Genomic DNA, 22,538 nt, shown 5'->3' with positions numbered 1-22,538 from the left:
TGATTAACACTTGCCAATAGGTCTGACCCACTATATGTTCAAGGAGGCACCACTTTCTTATTCAGTCAACCGTTTTTTTCTAAATTGTGACTAATGTAAATAATAAAAGGCTTTATAGATCACTTATCAATAAAGACATTACAAACCCTTTATAAAGACTGAAGTATCACCTTTAAGTCCTAGACCACCTGAGACAGATACTCCCAAGAGTTGGCAGGTCCTGAACTCACTCCTCAAAAGCAGCTCGATCAGCTATAAGCAAACCAGCCACATGAATAAAATCAAAAGTATAAATATTTTCTGAAAGGAGACCTGGGTTAAAAAAATGATCAGTATTGTGAGGTGGAAATAGAGATATAAAACCACACAGCATTGCTAAGTGGATATGTATATATAAAAGTTTATTTAACTTTATTCAAATAATATCATTGGAATGAATAGATCTACATTTAATGGGGTAATGATGCCTCTAAGTGGCACAAAACAGGTACATAGAGATATTTCATTAAGTGTCTCGTTGCTGGGAGTAGAAATTGTTTAATATTTCATTTTGCATCATTTTCACGCTATTTACATTGTGTCATAGTTCAGTCCTTTCTGTACTTCTCTCCAGCTCCAGCTTTTTCTCCATTCACCAGAGTTTAGAACCATGCCTATGTGTATATCTTCTCCGAGAACGTATGACGGATATATACAGAGGCACAGACTTAACTTTATATGTAAGTGTACATCATCCAGTAATGTATTTATAAATCATGCACATACATATATGATATAAACAATGGAGTGCCTGCCGTTGAGTTCCCTTTAAAATCAGATTAGGTTGCAGAGGTTTCTTTGCTGGGCCATGCAAGTGAAATGAAATATAAATTACAATGATTGTTTCAGCTTTTGACATGTTTTCTCTTACAGGCTTAGTGATAAAAACATTCTTTTAGACATGAAAGCATGAGTGTGTTTGGATGTTGTCGATTATTAATGTGTGGGTACATGTGTGACAGTCCATATCTGGAAAAAAAAAACAAGTGAATTGAAATGTGAATATTCTCTAAACTGATATTTCCATGATAGTGCAGCGTGCAAAAGTCCTTTGATAGAAGTTGGCTCTCTGTGGCGGTGGAGTCGGTGGCGTGATCCAGCGAGGGGGAACAGGTGGGGGGGAATCCCATGGTGTGGGCGTATGGGAGCGGGTGGGAGGGGGACTGACGTCAGGGTGTTGGTGAGGGTGAGAGTGTGAATGGTGTTGTGGATATGGATGTGGATGGTGATGGGGATGGGGGTGGTGATGAGGATGGGGATGTGAATGGGTATTAGGGTTTGGACCGGGACGTGGATGCGGGTGAGTGCGAGGAAGATGGCGTGGAGCAGGAGCCGGAGCTGGAGCATGACGTCAGCAGAAGTACTCGTTAGGCTGTCCCTCTATCTTAGCTGTGGCCTCAGAGTCCAGGCTGGAGCGGGCTGACAGCAGCCTGTTGGACTCCTCTGGGTTCAGTCTGTTTAAATACTCGCCCTCGAGCCCTTTGGCCTTTGTGCCAGGCGACAGTGTTTCAAAGGTCACATATGAATCTTGGATGTCCTTGGATTTCTTTCCCCAGTACTTCTGAATGCGTCTCTTCAGCGCCCCACAGCACACGATGACGGTGAGCGGGACAGCGATGATACAGGCCACTGTGATCACAATCACATTGATCAGCCTCTGGGTGCCAGTGGCACTGGCTGCTTCATCAGTGGAAAATATGACACACTGCTCTTTCTTGGGGATCAGCCCCCTCACACACACGCAGGCAATGTACTTGGTCCTGGGCACCAGCCCGTCGATGGTTACACGGTTCTGTCCAGCCCCAACATTGATCTTCCTCATGTCCCTCTCTCCAAACACAGCGTACAGCACGCTAAATGCTGTCGTGTTCTTGGCTTTAGGGGCTCTCCAGTTTAGAGAAATTGTATTGTCTGTGTCCCCCACTACTTTTACTGAGCGGACCACCCTGTCCGGGTCCTGCTGCAGCGACGAGGTGTTGGCTGCCAAGTTGCTTAGATTAGTCTTCTCCAGATCCAGCAGTGCATCTGGGTTGGAGGAGGTGGCGGGCCCCGGTGTGGCTCTGTCAGCCAGGCTGTAACTGGCTAGTCCAGGACCAGGACCAAGCCCAGGTGGAAGGCCAGGATCCAGGGCAGGCAGGGATGAAGGGGTGGAGGTTGGAACCACATATCTGGCCACCAGTTTCTCCTGGTAGGCAGCTTTGCCCATCTGGTTGGGTTTCTTGACTTTGGCTTTCTTGTCATTGCTGGTCTGGTTCCCATCTGGTTTTGGTGAGTTAGAGACGACGAGAGAAATGACAGCCTCTGCGTTCCCTGCGTAGTTAGTGGCCTTGCAGATGTATTTCCCTGAATCACGATAGGACACAGCTGGGACACTGAGGATGGACCAGGTGATTCCCTCCTTTGAGGTTTCCTGCTGGACTGTGGAAGCAGAGAGGAGAGAATATGGTTGTTACACAATGATAACAAAAGGACAACATATGGAAAATGTGCAAATGTGCAAAAAAAAAAACGTGCAAAGAGACGCCAAGCAGGTGATCAGTGTTGTATAACCCATTGTTGTGGCCACAGCCGTCAGTCAGACTTACAACTGGTGGCTCTCTGTTTAATTAACAGCAGCACTACAGTGCAGACAAAAGCATCTTATCTCAGCCGCATAACAGACTCTGACATCCAGAGAGCTGCTGACTCACCTGTTCCATTGAGCACTCGTCCATCTGCCCTGCGCCATGTCAGGTCTGGGATGGGGACTCCAATGGTTCCACAACGAAGCAGCACATTGTTTCCAACAGCGCTCCGGACTCGTGCCACGGCAGTGTGGATACGTGGGAGCTGACAGCGGCGCAGCTCCGCATCACTGAACAAAACCCCCGACACGCTCTCCGGAGCTGAACACCGCAGCCTCGTGTCGATGAACGCCACTGAAAGCGTTGGAGACTTCTGGAACTGGACCAGGTCGTAGAGCCGACAGTCACACACCCAGGGGTTGTCATGGAGACCTGAGGGTGAGGGTATAAGTGAGGCTACAGGAGGAAGACGAGCGTCCAGCTGTGTGCAAAGTGATAGACCAGCCTGCAGATGGCTGGTGTGGATGTTAGGATGTTAATCCTGTAAGAGGATTAACATTTAATTCATAAACTACATTATGACCATGACTACGGCAATGATTGTGGTGTTGGTGATGATGATGGTCTGGTGATCAAGATCAGATTTTGCTGTCATTTCACCTGCCCTTGACCGTGACTGGCACAGCAGCCTTTAGAGCTGAACCTGGACCAGCTGTCCACTATTCTGAGTATCAGGATGGATTAAACACACAAGAAAGGAAAGTGCAAAATGAACTTTATATTTCTACTTGTATTCTTTACATGAAGTGGGCTGTGAAGTCCTGCAACAGCGTGCATGCACTTGAACTGATTTTAAAGGCAATAAAACTAAACTAAACTAAACAAAAACAAAAAATGCCACACTGATTTCAATTGTGTCATTGTCTTCAGATATAAAAGGTAAACTGGTGCAGAATGGGTCAAGACACAAAATAAACATAAAGAAACAAAATGTGATAGAAAATTAGAATTCATAAGCGCTATATCTACACATTTAATATATGGTTTACGTAGTAGTGAGAAGATATAAAGACATTTATGTAGGCCTACTGTATTTGATGATAACCTCTCCCACAAAGACATATTTTATATTATTACAGCTGTGTTTTACTGTGTTGTCATTCATTATCTGTTTCTACACCAGCTTCCACTGGTTTATAAAACTTCTCCACACAGGGGAAGTTATAGTTGTTGACAAACACATTAATAAACGCTTATATCTCATATCTGCTAACATCTTCATTTTAGTGTGTTAGTACCATTTATCAAACGTTCATACTGACTATCAATGCTAAATAAGGGGTGTTACAGTAAAGTGTTGCCTTGGTCTTCAAATAGTAAACTTGTTAGTACATTTATAATAACTTTTTTTATTGACGATTTTTATCACCAAGATTCACCAAGCATAACTGCATACATTAAATGATGTGTTGCCTAGCAGCTGTTCTGTCCAGCTTTACGCACGGTGTTTAAAAGCGCGCTTAAGGTATTTCAAATTGAGACAGGCATAAACCACGACCAGGAAGTTTGGGTGAATGAAGGTTGTGTATCAGGATGTGCACCCTCCCTTACCAAGTATCATTTTGGAGCTCTCTGGCCCTTGCGCTGGTTTCACCGCCAGCCAGGTGGACAGCACCTCTGCCGGCAGGGTCAGCAGATTGTTGCTGGACAGATCCAGGTAGGTGAGGTTCTTGATGTATGTTGTGGCCTCCGCGGGCAGCGAGGTGAGCTGGTTGTTGTGCAAATCGAGAAGTCTGAGGCTGGGCATGTCCATGATAGATTCCCAGGGAAAGGCGGTGAGGGTATTGCCGTCCAGACGAAGCTCTTCCAGGTTGAACAACCCCCTGAAACTGTCCGGATTCAAGGCGGACAGGGTGTTGAAAGACATCCACAGGAATTCCAGACTGGAGAGGTAGTTGAAGGCTTCGCTTGGTATCCGCTGGATGGCCGTCTTCTCGATCCGCAGCTTGGACGTGTCAACAGGGAACCCCACAGGCACAAGAGATATCTCGGGATCATTGCAAATCACGCTCCTACAAAGAAGACACAAGTGAATTCGTGTTCACCTCAAACTCATCCATCACAAATTAGGCAATTAAGCAGATTTTTGCAAAGTAACACAGTAAATACAAAATTAAATAATTAATAAAAAATGGCCATTAAAGTCTTCAATCAAATCGTGCTGTGGACTCTATATGACACCAAAATATGAGTTAATTCACAGGCAGCAGAAATCCCGCTGCTAATAATTCTGAAAAATACTCATTCCCCAATCCACCCAAACACATAAAACGCATAGATGGGGAGGCTGAAAGTGCCTTTGAGAGATAATCCTGCATTAAATAAAATTGGACCAACATGCACTCCCTGAATTATCTTTTGCACACGTGTTCACCTCTGTGCAAACATCTGTGAGGACAAGACCTGTCCGTCTAAAAAGATGCGTCTGTGCGCACAAACCAGACCACATCACAGTGTGTTTTGGATATAAAATCATTTCCATCTTGACATCCTCCTTACCTGGCCTTTGATCCATCACTCAGGTTGTGAAAAAAACAGCTGCACTGCGACGGGCAGGAGCTCACTGGGGAGACAAGTGCACCTGTGGCCACGTAGAGCCCCAGGAGCAGAACGAGGAACATTTTGGCCCACTTTTACGCATACGCAGCTTGCCTACATGCGCCCAGTTTGCGCCCACTGAAGTCAAACAGACTTGCTTTTCTCTCTCATTTACAGGAATATCATCCGCATGGCTTTGTCCCACCGCTTCGCTGTCCCATAGTGATCAGACTGCTATGAGTCCCGAGATAAAAAGGATATACAAGGATTAGCGAAAGGACTGGCGTTCTTTTCATTTGGATGCGTATTGCATCCTGGAATCCGATAGGCTGCGCAGAGACGTCCCTATTTATTATCACAGAAAAACACTTCCGAAATGGTCATAATCCACTGTGATGTTTGGATTTTTTTTTTCTTTCCCTCAAATGTAGCTTGTTCATTTGAGCCCTGCCATGACTGTTAATCTGTAAGTGGGCAGCACTATGTTTTACCACACGGTGGCCCCTATATCATAGGCTGTGGCTCCTACCTTGGGATGTGCACTCAACAGATGTTCACTTAACATTCTCTGATTCTGCCATCCATAAAATATTTCTTTATCACAAAGTAACTAATAGCTCTGGTGTTAGAAAGCAAAGATTATATTTTGATTTGAAACAGATATTTTATATACTTTTTCATCCAAAATAAAATAAATTTACCCAGCTGGTGAGGCCTGAACCACTGATGAGAAAGCCACAATGTTTCTCAGGCAGAAAATAAACATACTTAAGTATTGTGCTCAATCAGACCTACATAATACTTTTTTACATTCAGACCCCCCCCCCCCCCCCCCCCTTTTATCACTCCTTCTGCACATAAATTAGTCTATTCACCAACAGGAAACTTAGCAGTATTTTCTAATCCAACACAAATTGTCAGAATAAAAGAAAAAAAACTATAATAGTAAGAACTGTATGTTAAAACTGTTCTGGCCTTTCGGTTTCATCTCAGTAAATAATTAAGACATAATCCTTACTACTGGGTCAAAAATACCACAGATTGTAAAGCTTTTGTTTTGCAATGTAGGTAAATACTACATGTAATTTGGCACCTGTCCCTTGTGTTCCCCCTCTTATTTCATCACACTGGAAGTTCAGCGTAAACACTTGGCTGGCACTACAAAGCGTGCCGACTGTGGTCTGAAGAGATGGTGAAACTCAGGGGCCTTTAATGTGTTTGAACAACTTGGCAGCCAGAACTTTTTTTTTTTTTTTTTTTTTACATCTGACCCACATTTAACCACAGAGCCAGGTCAGAGGTTTTAGTACGCAACAAAAAGTTTAAAAAAGATTATAGATTAATAATAGCAGATTCATTTCTTTATTTGGAAATCTTCAATATACTGTGGTCTCTCTCTTTGTCTCTGTGTCTGTGTGTTGTGTGCCTCATATTAAGTCTTCCTTCACCCATCCTGTAGATTTAGATGTATCTTAGTTTTATTGCACAGTTTAACCATTTGTATTAAATCCATCTGGGTCACAGGTCTTCCAGTATGTGTGGTTTTAGAACCGTGCAGTTCAGTAAATAGGCTCTAAAAGTGTTGAGCAATAGAGTTGTAAAACTTAAACATTCCATATTGCACTGCAAGTCCTTAATCTTATTTACTGAGGCCAATAAAGCCCCCCTTTTATATTGTATGAATCAGAAGACTGGGCTTTATTTAAGGTGCTATGTCATTCTTAGTGTGTAAAAAGTCTCATAAGAACAGACATAACACAGTAATGTTAGAATAAATACACTTAGTAGTTATCAAAGAAATAAAATGTGAGAGCTGCACACTTAGGTGTCAACTGAGGACACAGGGATTTGGGCACTTTTTCTTCAACATCAATAAGACAACTGAAAGAAATTCAGTCTTTTCTCACAGTGTCTCCATATTCAGATCTAACACATACTTTAATGATTATTTTTATTTTTATGGCCACATAAATAATCTGCTATACAAGTGCTTAAATGAATATACCAAATTAGCCATTTATCATAAGATAGAGATGTAAAGTGTCCAAAAATAAAGGGATCTTTGACCATTTGCATTTCTATATGATTTAACACTTTATACATTTTCACTTATATTTCACAAGATTCCTGATCTTATAATCCTAAAACTGAGACAGACCTCAGCCACACAATGTCAGGTTTGTTTCCCCCTCCAGCCCTATGGCATGAAAAGCTGCAAATGATGTCGCAACTGAAACATGACAAATCTATTGAAGACTGGGGATGATGGCAGGATTTTGTGTCATTTACACACTTTTACGCAGCTAAAACTGAATTGGAACACAGACTTTAATTGTACGCCACATTTTGCCAGTATTACACAGTAAAAAAAAAAAAAAAAACCAAACCGAATCAAGCCTCTGTTGTGTCTGCAGCTCCAAAAAGTGCAATTTTATTTTGTCCTCTTATCATTTCCGGCAGATGTAGAGTTGGTTTAATCTCTTGAGGTCAGTGTGCCTGTCAAAAGGTTTATTATCTGCTGGAAACTAACAACAAAAAAGAGTCCCACAAAACAAAATGCTGACATGTCCAGTTTCATGTTCACTAGTCAAAACAAAAGTCCTGCCATATGGGCCAAAGGATTAATAAAGATCCAGAACAACAATACTCACATGGATCCTGTGTAGTGTATTCAAAATAATCACTTTGTCATTAATCAGAGAATGGGCAGAGTTACTGTAATGAATTGAAACACATCAGGTTCATTTTTTTTTTTAAAACTGCAGAGCGTTGATGTGCACAGAGAAGGCTTGAAATCTGGAAATAATAAATCTATGTATCGTTATCTTTTGCCAGCAGATAAGAGACATGTCTTTACACTTATTCACATGGAGCCTATATTTTCAACACTGTCGGCCCTGGGTGTAACCTTGGATCAAAGAGTCATGCACTCGCCTGCACCAGTGCTTACTGTTCATGGAGCAAATCTTTGAGGGCTTTGTCTCCTCATTTGATGAGAGTGTATTTCTGGTTGGCAGGAGGCTGCAGCTTCACAGACACCTGTTGTGTCTCCTTAAAGCGACACGGACCCTACGGGCTGCATCAAGCGTCTGTTCGTTTGACATCAGCAGCGACATCAGCATCCTCTCTCACAGACACAAAGGCTTGTTGTGTAACTAATTGACGGCTTTACTGTTGCGGTGGGCAAATACGCATTAAGGGCTGCGGTTTGTGTGGTTATATTCATTAAGACATTCCTGCACGGATTGGGGCGACACAGAGCGAGGGGGGCTTTACATAATAAAGTGCATGCTTTTCACGTGAAATGCCCCTTTAAAAGCGGGCTCTTCTCTTCAGTCACACTGAGGCACATCGTAAACGAGCGGACAGAGAGGAGTGAAAAGTCAGTGACAGCTGCACTTTGTTGAGTCAATTCGGTTTCAGGATGGTTGCGTCTTACCCCTTACCCGAGGGCTTCTCCGAGTTTGATGTGTTCTCCCTGGGATCTTGTCTACTGGTGGAGGGTGAGTGTTGTCGTCTTACGCCTGGAGTTCAGCCAAATACTACGAGGACTGCGCCCACTGTGTGTGACATTAACCTGTGACCGGACCTCACGCCGCTCGCCGGTCACTGACTGCATAATGTTGTGAGGAGAAAAGGATCTGTAGTTGTCTCTCGAAACTACTCTTAACCTCCGCTGGCAGTCTCTAAACAAAAGACATGACTGCGATGTTTATTCTCATCTTGAAATGTCACGGTGCTGCCTGTGTGCGCGCTCTGATCTCCATTCATCGACGCATATACTGCTTTCATTCATGATTTGAACTGTTTGTTTCTGTTCCGCCAAAAGGTCTGCTGGGCTTCTTTCTCAATGCGGTGACAATCGTTGCTTTCCTCAAAGTGAGAGAGCTGAGGACCCCCAGCAATTTCCTGATCTTCAGTTTAGCGATGGCTGATATGGGCATCTCCATGAACGCCACCATCGCCGCTTTCTCCAGCTTTCTGAGGTGAGTGATGATGTAACCACCACCTCTTTCGTAATCAATATATAAGGTCAGACCGTATGTGGCCAAATTACATGTTATGAGCAAATAACACAGCTGACAGTAATGGCTACCTGTCCTCGAGGTGAATAATCTACATGGGGCTGGATAAGCGATACAGGGAGGCTGTAGAGTAGATGGGTGGGGGAGGCGGTCAATGCACTGCTGGAGCCTGTGTCATGATGTGCAGAAGCAGAGGATTTTCAAGCTGTAATCAGGAGATGAGAGACGCTGATCTCAGTGTCCATTAGTCCAGGGATTGTATATACTGTTATTATTATTATTTTTTAAATATATTATATTTATATATTTTATATGTATAAAATTTTATATGTATATATATATATATATATATCCATGGCTGGTTAGATCAAGAATAAGCTATTATATTGCACCCTGCTACAGTCAGCTCACCCTTGAAGGGGCCATTTTTACAAATTCTTTGTTGGTGACTCAAAAACCTCATCTATACAAACACACCCTCTGTCTCCAGGTACTGGCCTTATGGCTCTGAAGGATGCCAGACTCACGGTTTCCAGGGTTTCATGACAGCTCTGGCCAGTATCCACTTCATCGCCGCCATTGCCTGGGACAGATACCACCAGTACTGCACCAGTAAGTTAACACCTGCTTTCAGTCCCTGAGCAGCTGATGACAAAACCAAATGTTTTCCACTTCCCTTCCTCCCACACACACATGACATCCACACACACACTGAGCAGGTTGTTTGTTCTTTGCCCCCCACCCCCAATCTTAAGACCTCTGAAGGCTTTTCAACAAATGGCCTGTTGTCTTTAAATTTACCACAGACTTTTTCTAATCACCATGACTAAACAGAACATTTGTTAACAGATACCCAAATAGAACTGCAACCCAGGAGACTTGAGTGTTAACACTATACCTGTGAGAAATAACATCAGACCCTACTGCTATTTGTAGCCATCATTACATACAGGAAACAACGGAAGACGAAAGTGATCCAACTCCTAACCTGCAGTTCTCACATCATTTACAGGCAAACATGTTAAAACAAACCCCTCTAATTGCACAATTAAATGTTAGCCTTGCTATGACTGAAGAGTGAATAAATTGAGAATAATGTGTAGTCAAGCATGTATTCATATTGCTGGAGGTGTTTAAAGCAGTTTAGATGAATTCTTTTACCCTGTTCTTGTCAGGAACAAAGCTGCAGTGGAGCAGCGCCATCACCCTGGCTGTATTTATCTGGCTCTTCACTGCCTTCTGGTCCGCCATGCCCCTCATTGGCTGGGGAGAGTACGACTACGAGCCGCTCAGGACCTGCTGCACTCTGGACTACAGCAAGGGAGACAGGTAGTGTATACATGCATCAGCTCTTCACTGGGCCGTCAAAATAAATACAGATTTCTTGGTATCTTCTGTCCCTAAGCAGAAGCAGTTTATGCAGATTTTTTTGTCATTTCTCTCTCCACAGAAACTATGTGTCCTACTTGATCCCCATGAGCATCTTCAACATGGCCATCCAGATGTTTGTTGTCATGTCCTCTTACCAGTCCATTGCACAGAAATTCAAGAAGACTGGAAACCCCAGGGTAAGTATTAAAAAAAAAGTCCACCAAGTCCAGTGAAATAGGATTGAAAATGGGTGCCTTCAGTAGGAATTCAGTATATTCTGTATTTAAAGTGATGTATATATACAGACTGAGATTTCAGATGCAAGTTGGCATGGCAATTTTCTGTTTTCATATCAACACAGTGGCAGATTGGCTCTGTTTTGCTTCAGTTACTCCAAACTCAATTTTGATTACACGCATGATGCAGAGGAATTAAGAATTTATTCTGAAATCCAAGAAACTGGCAGTTATAACTAAGAGTTAAACCTAAAGCACAAAACCTTACAAACACGATGCAGTTCACGTAAAGGTTCTTCCTGTTTTGACGTCACCCATTGGAAGGAATCTGAGGAATTATTTCATCCCTTTCTAGCGTAAGCACAACATCGTCACGTGGTCCTTTTTCAGAGTAACAAAACAGAGTGAATGGGGGGCGTGCATGCTGTGACATATATAGGTCATTGCCTCAGGAAGACCGGGAGCTTCAGTTGTTGGGAATGCGGACAGTAGCTGGTGTGCAGTGAAAAGAACAATGTATCTGTGAATGGTCAGTTCAATAGCGAAGTTCCTCAGGGGCTGAATCAGGTTGCCTCACTTTATGTTGCATAAGCCCATTACTCACAGTCATCTGAGCTGGCTGGAGGCACTTTCTTTTCAAACACAAAAGCCACAGAGCAGAGACGGCAAAAGCCCTCCACCACGACAATGAAATTATGTAATGTCACACACCGGCCAATGTGTAAGGCGCATTACATGTATGCCATGAAATGTAGCTAATATGTGTCTGATGTTCCTCTAGCCTCAAAAATACCTCAGAGTCTTCATGTCACCAACCCCCACAAATGGGAAAAATCAGTACAAACAAATTTTGTTCAAACCGTCAGGACTCCTAAATATGTCAGGGCGAATGTGTGAAAGACAAAGGACAGGATTTCCAGAACATTTCCGCTTGATTGAAGGTCTTTGAATTGAATATTTAATTCAATGTAAACATCACATTCAGCAGCCTCAGTGGAGAGTTGGAAAAGCTGAAACAGAATATATATGACACTGTCAGACAGTTGGATAAAAATTATAAAAACTATAAAGCTTCCTAAGCAGGAAAAGAAGGACGAAAACTTGATATTATGGAGTTAAATTTTGCTTTGTATGCGTAGGCTCTGACTCAGAAAGAGTCAGGATTACAACAACCTGCCTCTTTACTCACTAGCTCTTTCAGGTTCCTAGCTGAGCCTGAATAATCGCATGACAGACACAGTTCTGTTTCTCCCAGACATTATCCCAGACGGGTGACTTACCCCCTAGTAAAAAACACAAGGCATTTTTGTCTCCTTCACTCTTTATGGTTGATTGGTGACTAATCATTCTTGTTCTGATCCTCTCTCCCCCTCTCTCTCCCTCTCTTTCCTCCACTTTATCCCTCCCGCTCTGCCTCTCTCTGTCGTTTCCCCCCTGTAGTTCAACCCCAACACTCCTCTTAAGACTATGTTGTTCTGCTGGGGCCCCTATGGCATCCTGGCTTTCTATGCCGCCGTGGAGAACGCCAACCTGGTCTCCCCTAAGCTCAGGATGGTAAGGACAACTAATAAGTACATGAACACAAATACTCTCTAATGTAATTCCACTATAATTCAAACATATAAATCCTGACTTTACTTGATCACTCCTTGAGGTCTTTTTAAGCTCTAACAGCCTTGTTGTGCTTGCACCTGTCTCTGCAGATGGCTCCTATCCTGGCTAAGACCTCGCCAACCTTTAATGTCTTCCTGTACGCTTTGGGAAATGAGAACTACAGAGGAGGCATCTGGCAATTCCTCACCGGGGAAAAGATTGATGTGCCTCAAATTGAGAACAAGTCCAAATAAACTGAGCATGCAATAATCACACACTCTTACTGTCCTGGTGGTTTCTCACAGGTACCTAGATGTTTCTGTTTGTGAGTGTATGTGCATGTGTTGCGTCTTGAACAATGGTGTCCCTTGCACACATCTGTCTTGGATTTGTGGTTCATTGTTTCTGCAGTTGTGTTTCGTAAAGGATGTGACAAACTATAACAAACTCATGATTTCTCAGGTCAGTGTCAAACTTATTGGAATTTTCTTTTATTAAGTAGGTGATGATTTTCATCTTTTAAGAAATGTTACTGAAAACAGACGTCATTCATGTTGGCTGACTGAAAATACAAACAGTCCTACGAGGAAAGTAGTATGGAGCTTCAAACCAAATTATGCACATTATAGCAAATATTGGAATTCATTCTGTTAAAGAACATTAGCTATTTACCCTAAACGTTTAATGTAGCATGACTTTTCTTTTGGCGGAAACATGATATAAATAACTAGTTCACTGGCCAACACCTCTGTTGCCAAGAGACTGTCATCTGAGCTCTGTCAATAATCCTTAAGTATGTCTTCAGTGCAAAAGTCCCCTTGGCAAACAGCCATTCAAAAATTTTTGCTACCTGTCCGTATCCTCTGGTTGAGGAGGGAAGGTCTAAAAGAAATTAATTCAGAAAAAAAAAACCAAACAAACATCATAACCGAGGGCTAATGTCACAGATTTATGACGTTTTTGACCGGAGCCTGGGGACACTCTTTATCACGGCTGTCGATGAAATGTGAAAATGTGTGCATGCCACGGATGTCCCGTCAGGCTCTGTGAAGTCGTGAGGGATAACCAGAGTAGAACTGCACTAATCCACTCCACAAGAGGACTATTCTTCAATACACAGCCCCCGCAACAAGTTAGAGATTAGTCGCTGGCTGTAGATGAGCTGGACGTGTTTCTCGCCTCCAGATTTGCATATGAAATAAAGGAGTAGTCAGATTGAATTATTGGTATTTACTTAATAAAATGTATAAACGATTAAATAAATGAGTAAAGATTAGGCTGGAAAATTTGGACTTAGACACTTTTTAGTTCATAATTTATTAATTAAACATGTGAATGTCATTAAATGGTACAATTATTATGTTTGCGCATGTATGACTTTGTTTCACACAGACCTCATAGAAAAAATAGGGAATTACGTTGACATTTCTTTGAAATGTGTTGTCTAACCAAAGTGTTAAACAATACACCGTAACGCACTGGTTATCATATAATCAATATTCTTACAGTAGGTTTCAAAAACCAAATTGTCCACTTTTGTAGTTTTAATATTGCATATGAGCTAGTATAGCACAGGATAATGAGGAATGTAAATAAAAAACAACACATGATCAGACTTAGGGTCGGAGTGGGGCGTGTCTCTAAATGGAATAACATCATTACAACATCATTAGCCGCTGGTCTAAAAAAATGGAAGGTGGACACTTTTTAAACACTAGGAATATTTACACAGATTGAATTTCTGCACCATGTTGCATCCATGTGTTTATGATGTGTTTATTATCTCAATGTAAATCCTCAACAGAACAAACAGGCCTAATCACACCCTAACTCTCCCATGTAAATGGATGAATAGTTTTAAGTGTGAAGTTCTTAGAAATCTTAATGATTAGTTAGTGGAGAACATTTGGACTTCAGATGTCAAAAGCCCAGATGACAATTATTCCTTACTGTACAATTTAGTTATATATAGATTTTGAATACTTCTTGGTCCCTGTGATATCCTGTGAACTTGTATTTCCATTTTATTGTAATGGGTTGAAAATATTAATTGGATTTATTATTTTGTTCTGCAAGTTTGTTTCCTCTGCAAGTGATTAACCTAAAATAATGACAACTTGCAGAAATATAGCAATTCTTGGCTAATTAATAAAAGATTAACACTGTCTAACACTGCTTTTTTTCTTTTCTGTGTTACATCATCAAAAAAAATCAGTGGGATGCTCATCTTACATGTGAACCATAATAATCATGCAGAATACCCACGGTGTCATTTATGCTACTTCATTCTCCTCAACATTTCAGAGGCGACTACTGTCCTTTTACTCCACTACATTTGTTTGACAGCTTGAGTTATTAATTACTTTCCAGATTTAGGTTATTAAAACAAAATGTAATCAAAAAATAAATTAGCGTATTATTTTAGCTTAGGCTATTCAGTAGTATATAAAGTAGTTTAAATTAACCCACTTCACCAGCTGCAACATTGAAGTGATGTGTACATTCATGCATCAGTGATTATAATCCATTATATTGTCCTAGAATGGGCCCTTCTTCATAGTGAGTGCTTTTACATTTGGCAATATAAGTCTATTTCGATACTTCCGCAAGTACTGTGTTATTGCTACTTATACTCAAGTTAAACATCTCACTACTTCTTCCACCACTGGACGTGTGTCAGCAAATTTAAAAGGGAAGTAGACGTTCAACTGGCGCAATGAAGATAACACCCAGAGGTTGCAGCATACAGTAGAATCCCCACTTGGTGTTTCTAAGCAGATTAATTGATGACAGCCTGTCAGTGGAGCGCGTTGTTGCATAATTATGCAGTAATGAGACATGTACAGTGGGCAAACCCAGCCCCTGCGTCATCAGCATCGTTCTCATTTATTCCAGCTAATTCAATCATCTGCAGGAAAACACTGTGGATTAGACTTTTCCGATGTCATGAAATGTTCTTGAAATAAGGATTAATTTAAGCTTACATGCACGAGTCCTGAACAGATTATTTTATTTATAATCAATATAAACTTCCACCAGAACCTTCATGACGTGAACATCAAAGCCCACCAGACAATGATGGACATATGGAGCTGTCATCTGCTGGAAAGAGCTACTCCGACCCCACTTCCTAAACCGCTGCAGACCACGATCAGCTGCCAACATGGATCAATGCAGTTTTACTGTTTTAAAGAACATTATGCAATAAGTATAGAAAAATAAAATTAACATTAAACCTACAATAGTAGCAAGCCCATCCAGCTCTATTCATTTAGACTTTTTCTAGTTCTTCTTTATTTAAGAAAATAAGCATCTATCTTGTCTTCTGCAAAATGGTAAACGCTGCTGATATAAAGTCAAACTACAATTTCTTCAAGGATCAAAACAGCAGAGGATCATTGACACAGCAAAAGATCAAATAACATGTACAGTAAGTAAGATTGTCACATTAACACAAAGCAAATACTGCATGTTTCATTGAAAAATGTTTAGTAGTCACTAGTGATTAAGTATTACTTTGTGAAATGAAAAATATTTTTTCTCTGTTCATAGAGTTTATTAGTATCTAATAATGACGTCGTCATAGATGATGTTCACAGATTAATCATTTAAACCACATTGGCCACAGATTTACGTCAGATGCTGGATTATGTTATACTTTGAATCCAAATGTCTGGCAAGAGACCACAGTTTGATTTTTTTTTTTCTTTTTTTTTTTTTTTTTTCATCAGCTTTCCCTCTCTTAGAATCAAACATATTCAGGTACTTAGAGTTCACTGAGGATTATGTCTGGTCAACCAATGAAGTTTTCATATGGGCTTTTTGAGAGGATTACACAGCAACATGAGCACGAGTTCAGGAGAAAGAGGGAGTCGAAGAGAGTCAGGACTGTTCCAGAAAGAAATAAGAAGTAAATGAATCAGCAGTTCCTAACTAAAACTAATATAGGGGCTGATGAAGATGGTCGTAACACAGGATAATACTGGTGACAATCAACAACAAGCTACAGATCCTGTGATTTTTGTATGAATGAATTTTTCTATCTCAGATAAGGAGAATCAGCTGACTCTGAAAATAAATAACAGTTAACTTGTGCTAATGTAATGTTACGCTGTATTTCCTAACTGATGGCCAGTTGCTAGAGTTGGGGGGAGTTGTAAAGAATGAAGACGAGGATCAGGGGATAGAACAGTAACAGCTGTAACAGAAAACTACGACATGTTGCACATGAACATGCATCATTAAGCTATAACTGAAAAATGTCTGAAGCGTGTCAATGGTAACTATAACAAAACATAATGCCAAACACAAACAGATCTGTTAGTGTTTGCAATGTTACACATTAAGACGCCTCGGTAGCTCACCTGATAGAGCGCGTACCATTAAGGCTTAGTACTAACCTCAGCGGCCATGGGTTCGAGTCTGACCTGTGACCCCTTGCTGCATTTCATCCCCTCTCTCTCTCTCTCTCCCTGAATTACCTATCTATCTCTCACTGTATTGTCTGAATAAAGGCAAAAATGTCCAAAAAAAAGATAAGAACTCATCTGTTTTTATAACAAGACAAAGACTCTAGAGCCATGCTACTGTAAAATTGAGGCGTATGGGAAATTATTTTTAATTATCATTATCTTTCTTATGAAATAACAACGGTTTGTTACTTAGAGATACAACATTTATGTTACAAGATCTAACTCAAACATAAGGGAAAACATGTTGTAGCCATGCCCAGTTTCTCCAACCAGCCCTATTCTAAAGCCTTCTTGTGCACATAACCCCCTTTGGTGTTTGTCATAATTTTTGCCATATTTGTGTCAGTTCCTACAATTCCATCTTTGGTAGAATCAGACAGTGATTTCAATGCCTCGTGATCGACCTCAGGCTCAGCCGAGCACAAAAACGAGGTGAAATGTCAGACTGCTGCCTCAGATCGCCCACACTCCGCTTTACTCCATCACTTATCTTGACTGTCAGATGTGAAGCCGATTATATAACCCCTAACCCATAAGACTGCACGCACGCACACACACACACACACACACACACACACACACACACACACACACACACACACAAACACGCTATTGTTGATCAGCCACAGGACAATCAGTGGTAATGCTGAACACAGCTGCTCTTCCAATCAATTCATTGAACCTGGGAAATCACACCATTTGTACACAGTGTGATTTACATGTTAACAAATGGATATGTGGCCGTATTGTAAACACATTAACTCTTAAGAAAACAATCAAATACACACCTAACATTTTACATATGAGGAAAAAAAAAACATATTTGTTTTAAAGAAACAGTATTTTTACAGGATTAGTGTGCCCATGTAATCTGGATTAAAGTGGAGCTGTGCGTCACTGCTCTTTAGAAATCGCTGTTTTAATTCATTAAACCGCTCACTTTGACCAGTATAGGGTGGACAGTATTGTGACCACACTTCACACTATTCACACCCTGACTAACACACATCCAAACACACACACACATGCACGCGCTGTGGTGTAGGGTAATATACAATAGAACATTTTGTGCTGTGCAGTGAATGTCACTGAGATGATTTCTACTCTTACAGTCATGAGGTTAAGATCATTTCATGACATCAAATATGCTCCACCCAAACACGTGTCGACACGATGTGACTCACTACTTCCTTTTCCATTAGATGTTTTTCACCCCTAATTAAAACTTAATCAATTGACTTTTCAGGACGTGGATGAGGAGGTGCAGTTTTTCTACAATGTTGCTGATTCCCTGAAACTGAACGGGACACATCTCCGTTTATGCAGGCAAAGTATGTGCACATGCAGTGCTGCAAGTCAGTTATGAAACTCTCCGGTCAGCATGAGGAGCAGCTAAACTACGCTTTGATTAAATGAATGGATTTCACACATGGGGACGATTGTTGTTTTTAATCCATTCAGCTACATGGATTATGCTATCAATCAATATTCCTTATCTTTCAAATGTAATATATATGCAGTACCCTCTAAAAGACATATATATTTAATTCTGTATTGCTTTCCATTTCCATCTGCGTCAGGTTGTCGAGTTTCCATACAGGACACTTATATAAACACATCTATTGTTTGACTGTTTAAAGGCCCAGCCTATTATTGGTGCACAGTATCCTACACACAGTCAAATGTCATGTACATTTTTCAATTACCTAGTTAGAAAGTAACAACTTACTCAAGCACTGTTGCACTGTAATAAAAATTTTTTTTTAAATACTTAATCCCTGTTAAGTAATACCAAGATTCTACTGTCATGCTAGCAGCTCTGTTAGGCACAGTGGTGTTTGGAGATAAATCTAATTAATGGTTGGACCAAAGCGGCTGACAGACCGACATTGTTATCTCGAGGGCAATGACAAACAGGATGTATGTGACAGGACGCTGGATCAAAAAACAGACTAAAAGGCAAAAGTCAGACAAAGAGCTGCACACTGCACTGGAAGCTCCCGGAAAATTGAATTTTAACAGTGCAACTTTGTGAAACAGACATCACAAAGAGGAACAAGCACAGACAAACAAATTCGTCGCTAAGGAGGTTGTGATCTGCATGACTGGACAACACTGCCAGATACTCGACATCAAAGTATCTGATTCTTTTGGTCAAAAGATAGAAAAATACATTAAATGTTAAATATAATTCAATACATTGTACATGTTTTGTCTATATGGAAAGGGCAAAAATAATACATTAATCAATTCAATTTTCAGGGGGCTATCAAAGCATTGCGTAAATCCTTTTTCTCCTACCATCCTTCTTTCCCTCTCCCTTTTTTCCTTTCTCTTTTGCGTCCTTCCTTCTTTTCTTCCTGTCTCTTTTCAACTGATTTGAAAGCATGAAATTGCAAATTTCACCCAACGGGAAAAACCTAAACTGCACTCTTCTTCATGAGTACTTTTCTCCTTCCTCTTCTCTTCCTTTCTCTCTTGAGAAAACGTACTCCGGTTCACAATGACTGCTTTTACTCTGCACTGCTGGCATTTGTTCACTTTTACTGATGTAAAATTTCAATGCAGGATTTTTACTTGTGGTAAAGTGTAGTGCCAGTGCGGTATTGCTGCACATATTTAAGGAAGGGATTTCAGTGCATCTCCCACCACTGTCGACTACAGCTGGAATGTAAAGTATGTGAACTTTGATAGCTCTGATAATCGAGGAATTTGCCTTTAAAAACCAGTCCGTCTCTCTATTGCAGCAGGCAACTTTTTGTTATATTATGAATTTAGAGTCCATCTATACTTAATCTATTTACAGAATTCACAATACTAAAAAAAATAACTTAGTATTGTAATCATTCAAGTGCCATAGGGTTATTTCTGGCGTTCAGGCTGTGTGCATTTGGCTACAGCGGCTTGGGATTTTGTGTGACCGCTAGAAATTAATACTTTGGCAACCACTCAAGATTACATGGTGATCTTGAATCTCCTGAGCTAGTTTCAAATCAGATCAGAGCAGAATCACTGGGAAAACAGCAAAAAATGTTGATCCCCTCACAGAGCCAAATTCAGTTATGAGGGCAGTGCTGACTCCGCCCTCGGCAAGAGTCAAGAGGACACTGAACTAAAAACAGATCGTTTTCCCCAAATAAAGAGGTGACTGGCAAAACAACTGAACAAGGTCCACTCAATCTGAAATGTGTTAACACTGACTGTTTGTGTTTGTGTCATCTGTAACCCTTCCTGTGTCACTGTTTGCATAGGTGTGTGTGTGTGAGAGAGAGAGAGAGAGAGAGAGAGAGAGAGAGAGAGAGAGAGAGAGAGAGAGAGAGAGAGAGAGAGAGAGAGCACAGCAGTCTCTTGGGTGAACCAGAATCCAATGCAGAGTTCCAGCCTTCATGACTCTGCCTAAGCTTTCCAGTTACAGTATGTTCACTGAGGGAAATAAATGTGATTATCAAAGCTGTTCTCTCACTAATGTGATGTAACGTTTAGTCTAAAAATAGAAAAATTTTGAGCCGCTTTCTGGTTCGATTCCTAACATTTCTTGCCTGGACTTATCCCTCCCTCACCCCACCCCCCACTCCCCCACAAGCATGTGCCAACATGTAGACAGGACCCACACTTGTTACATGTAGCTAAGGGTTAATGTTACCAAAGCAGTAATGTGTTGAATATAATTAATTTAACTTTAAACCACCAAACACACTGTTCATTTCCTGTCTCTGAAACAAACCAGAGAAATCCAGCCTGTCATTGAACTCCAGAGCTTTGTTTGATGTAGATGGGTTGTCTACATGTTTATGCAGTTGTTTATAACAGTCTGACATATGTCACACACCAAAGCTCTTGTCAGAGGTGAGCTAGAAAGGCTTAATTCACTGCCCAACAGTAGAAAGAAAAACTAGCATTTTCACTGCTTCCCAGGTTTCGGTGGCTAACGTGTGATTTCCAGTTTCCAAAAAGCACAATAAGTGTGTGTTCTGTCTACATGTTGACACACCCTCGTGGAAAGTAACAAAACAGCCGTTAGGACAGAAATTCTGGACTATGTACTGCACTTTTATAGTGTCGTTTGGATGTTTTTAAGCTTTCTTGCAGATGCGGTTTTGTGTTGTTTTGTGTGTATTTTTTTCCTGCATTTTTGTAATTTTATTGTTTTTATGGACGACTAAATGGAACCTTTGGACATTTGTGTCTGTATGGTGTGGACTGTTAGTTGCTGCACATGGGCCACCGTCTTCTTGTGTTGAATTAGGTAACTCTCTTCATTGTCTTGTCTAAGTGATTTGATGTTAAATACCACTCGTGCTCTCAGACACTTTTTTATTTTTGTTTTGATGACTTGTGTTTTCCTGGTTTAAATGTCTTGTATTTTTATCTTGCAGTTAAAATGAGCTTCTACTCTGCCGGTGACTGGATGGTCAGGTGTGTGATTTGGGTTGATAAACAACACCTTTCTACAAGATAGAAAGTAGTTGCCGTGTAACAGACATCGTTATTCTGTGACAAGTATAAAGAGATAATGTTGGAAATCCTATAGCAGACCTATAGCTCTTATTTACTGGAAATGTATGAGGATATGGGGACATCTACTGGCTGAAAAAGGACATGTGACACCCCAACGAGAAAACCAACGGAGATCCTGTTACTTCAAGCAACGTGACTGGAACTGAAGATGTCAACACACAAATCTGTGGTTCATGAATTCATTAGTTCCTGATTTCATTCATAAGTAGGCTAACTCTCTCCACCTTAATTACTATTACTCATTTCATAGAATCAATCACCATCAACTCATGTTTTTTGTTTGTTTGTTTGCAAAAAATCACCAGCCTATGTTCTATTTTAAGACACTGAATGAAATAATTATAGAGGATCTGGAGATTTCATGGGTTCTTTTGCCAATTTAGTCTTCCTCCACTAGATGTCAATACTGCACTGTCTGCTGTTTCAGATCTAATCATCAATCTGTAGTCTCCTGCAAAAGCTGACAAGACACTTAGTGTAATTCATTCTGAAAACAAACAGGATGAAACTAAAAAAAAAGAGAAAAACAACATAAAACACTTTCCAATGGAATGAGATCATTCAAAACAATTTCCAATCCATTGATCCTGTTTTAAATGTATTTGTAACAGGTGCCAGTATCTTGAAACAACTAAGAAAGATATATTCCAACTCCACTGTGGTACTCAATTCAAGTAAATTCTCTAAAGAGGTCGATTTGCATTTGAAATGTAACTATTTTACTCCATTAGTAGATTGATTTTCACAGAGTAGAGTGAATGATGGTGACAGCTGCTGAACCTTTTCCTCACCAGTAGATGGCAGCGCCCAGCTGTGTTTAAACCCCCCACTTCATTCATCTCACGCAGGTTGAAAGTGAAACAAATGAAGGTCTCATGAAGTTTTCTTTAAAAATGTGAGAAGCAGTGATTCTCTGGATTTAACTGCAATGATATGTATTCAACGTGAAAGTCTGCATGTGTTCAAAAGCAAGAATCGAAAAAACAAAAGTTAAATGGAATACATTTTCTGCAAAAGAACAAAATTTGAAAAGTAGCAGGAAGTTGGTAGTGAATAAAATTTTAGACAGTATAAGATAAGGCTTCTCAGTTCTCAGATCTACGAACGATCATGAAGATCAGA

General features: G+C 40.7%; 2 protein-coding genes and 1 long non-coding RNA gene across 3 annotated transcripts; 2 read left to right on the top strand and 1 right to left on the bottom strand.

The window, feature by feature from the left end:
- Positions 1–384: 384 nt before the first annotated feature.
- lrit1a (leucine-rich repeat, immunoglobulin-like and transmembrane domains 1a) lies at positions 385–5,808 on the bottom strand. Its single transcript, XM_023405725.2, has 4 exons — positions 5,163–5,808; positions 4,215–4,675; positions 2,730–3,035; positions 385–2,457 (listed from the first exon to the last, which is right to left on the bottom strand). Exons 1-4 carry the CDS (start codon positions 5,282–5,284, stop codon positions 1,391–1,393), a joined length of 1,956 nt encoding a protein of 651 aa, XP_023261493.1. The 5' UTR covers positions 5,285–5,808; the 3' UTR covers positions 385–1,390.
- A 2,631-nt stretch (positions 5,809–8,439) lies between these two features.
- On the top strand, positions 8,440–12,701 carry rgra (retinal G protein coupled receptor a). Its single transcript, XM_023405817.2, has 7 exons — positions 8,440–8,704; positions 9,031–9,187; positions 9,717–9,838; positions 10,402–10,555; positions 10,677–10,794; positions 12,274–12,387; positions 12,537–12,701. Exons 1-7 carry the CDS (start codon positions 8,626–8,628, stop codon positions 12,678–12,680), a joined length of 888 nt encoding a protein of 295 aa, XP_023261585.1. The 5' UTR covers positions 8,440–8,625; the 3' UTR covers positions 12,681–12,701.
- An 8,154-nt stretch (positions 12,702–20,855) lies between these two features.
- LOC147819151 (uncharacterized) lies at positions 20,856–22,110 on the top strand. Its single transcript, XR_015437217.1, has 2 exons — positions 20,856–21,144; positions 21,275–22,110. It is a non-coding gene; the product is annotated as an uncharacterized LOC147819151 (long non-coding RNA).
- Positions 22,111–22,538: the final 428 nt, after the last annotated feature.

The sequence above is a fragment of the Seriola lalandi genome, unplaced genomic scaffold (assembly GCF_002814215.2).
Source record: "Seriola lalandi dorsalis isolate HSWRI2012SDOR001 ecotype SW California unplaced genomic scaffold, Sedor1 jcf7180002054285, whole genome shotgun sequence".
NCBI classification, from domain to species: Eukaryota; Metazoa; Chordata; class Actinopteri; order Carangiformes; family Carangidae; genus Seriola; species Seriola lalandi.
This window is presented reverse-complemented; position numbering and strand designations above follow the sequence as displayed.

Coding starts and splice junctions, on each gene's coding strand:
- rgra (XM_023405817.2), top strand. CDS start 8,626: ATGGTTGCGTCTTACCCCTTACCCGAGGGCTTCTCCGAGTTTGATGTG. Junction 8,705..9,030: donor ATCTTGTCTACTGGTGGAGG/GTGAGTGTTGTC, acceptor TTCCGCCAAAAG/GTCTGCTGGGCTTCTTTCTC. Junction 10,795..12,273: donor AGAAGACTGGAAACCCCAGG/GTAAGTATTAAA, acceptor TCCCCCCTGTAG/TTCAACCCCAACACTCCTCT.
- lrit1a (XM_023405725.2), bottom strand. CDS start 5,284: ATGTTCCTCGTTCTGCTCCTGGGGCTCTACGTGGCCACAGGTGCACTT. Junction 4,676..5,162: donor AGTGATGGATCAAAGGCCAG/GTAAGGAGGATG, acceptor TCTTCTTTGTAG/GAGCGTGATTTGCAATGATC. Junction 3,036..4,214: donor GAGCTCCAAAATGATACTTG/GTAAGGGAGGGT, acceptor CCTCACCCTCAG/GTCTCCATGACAACCCCTGG.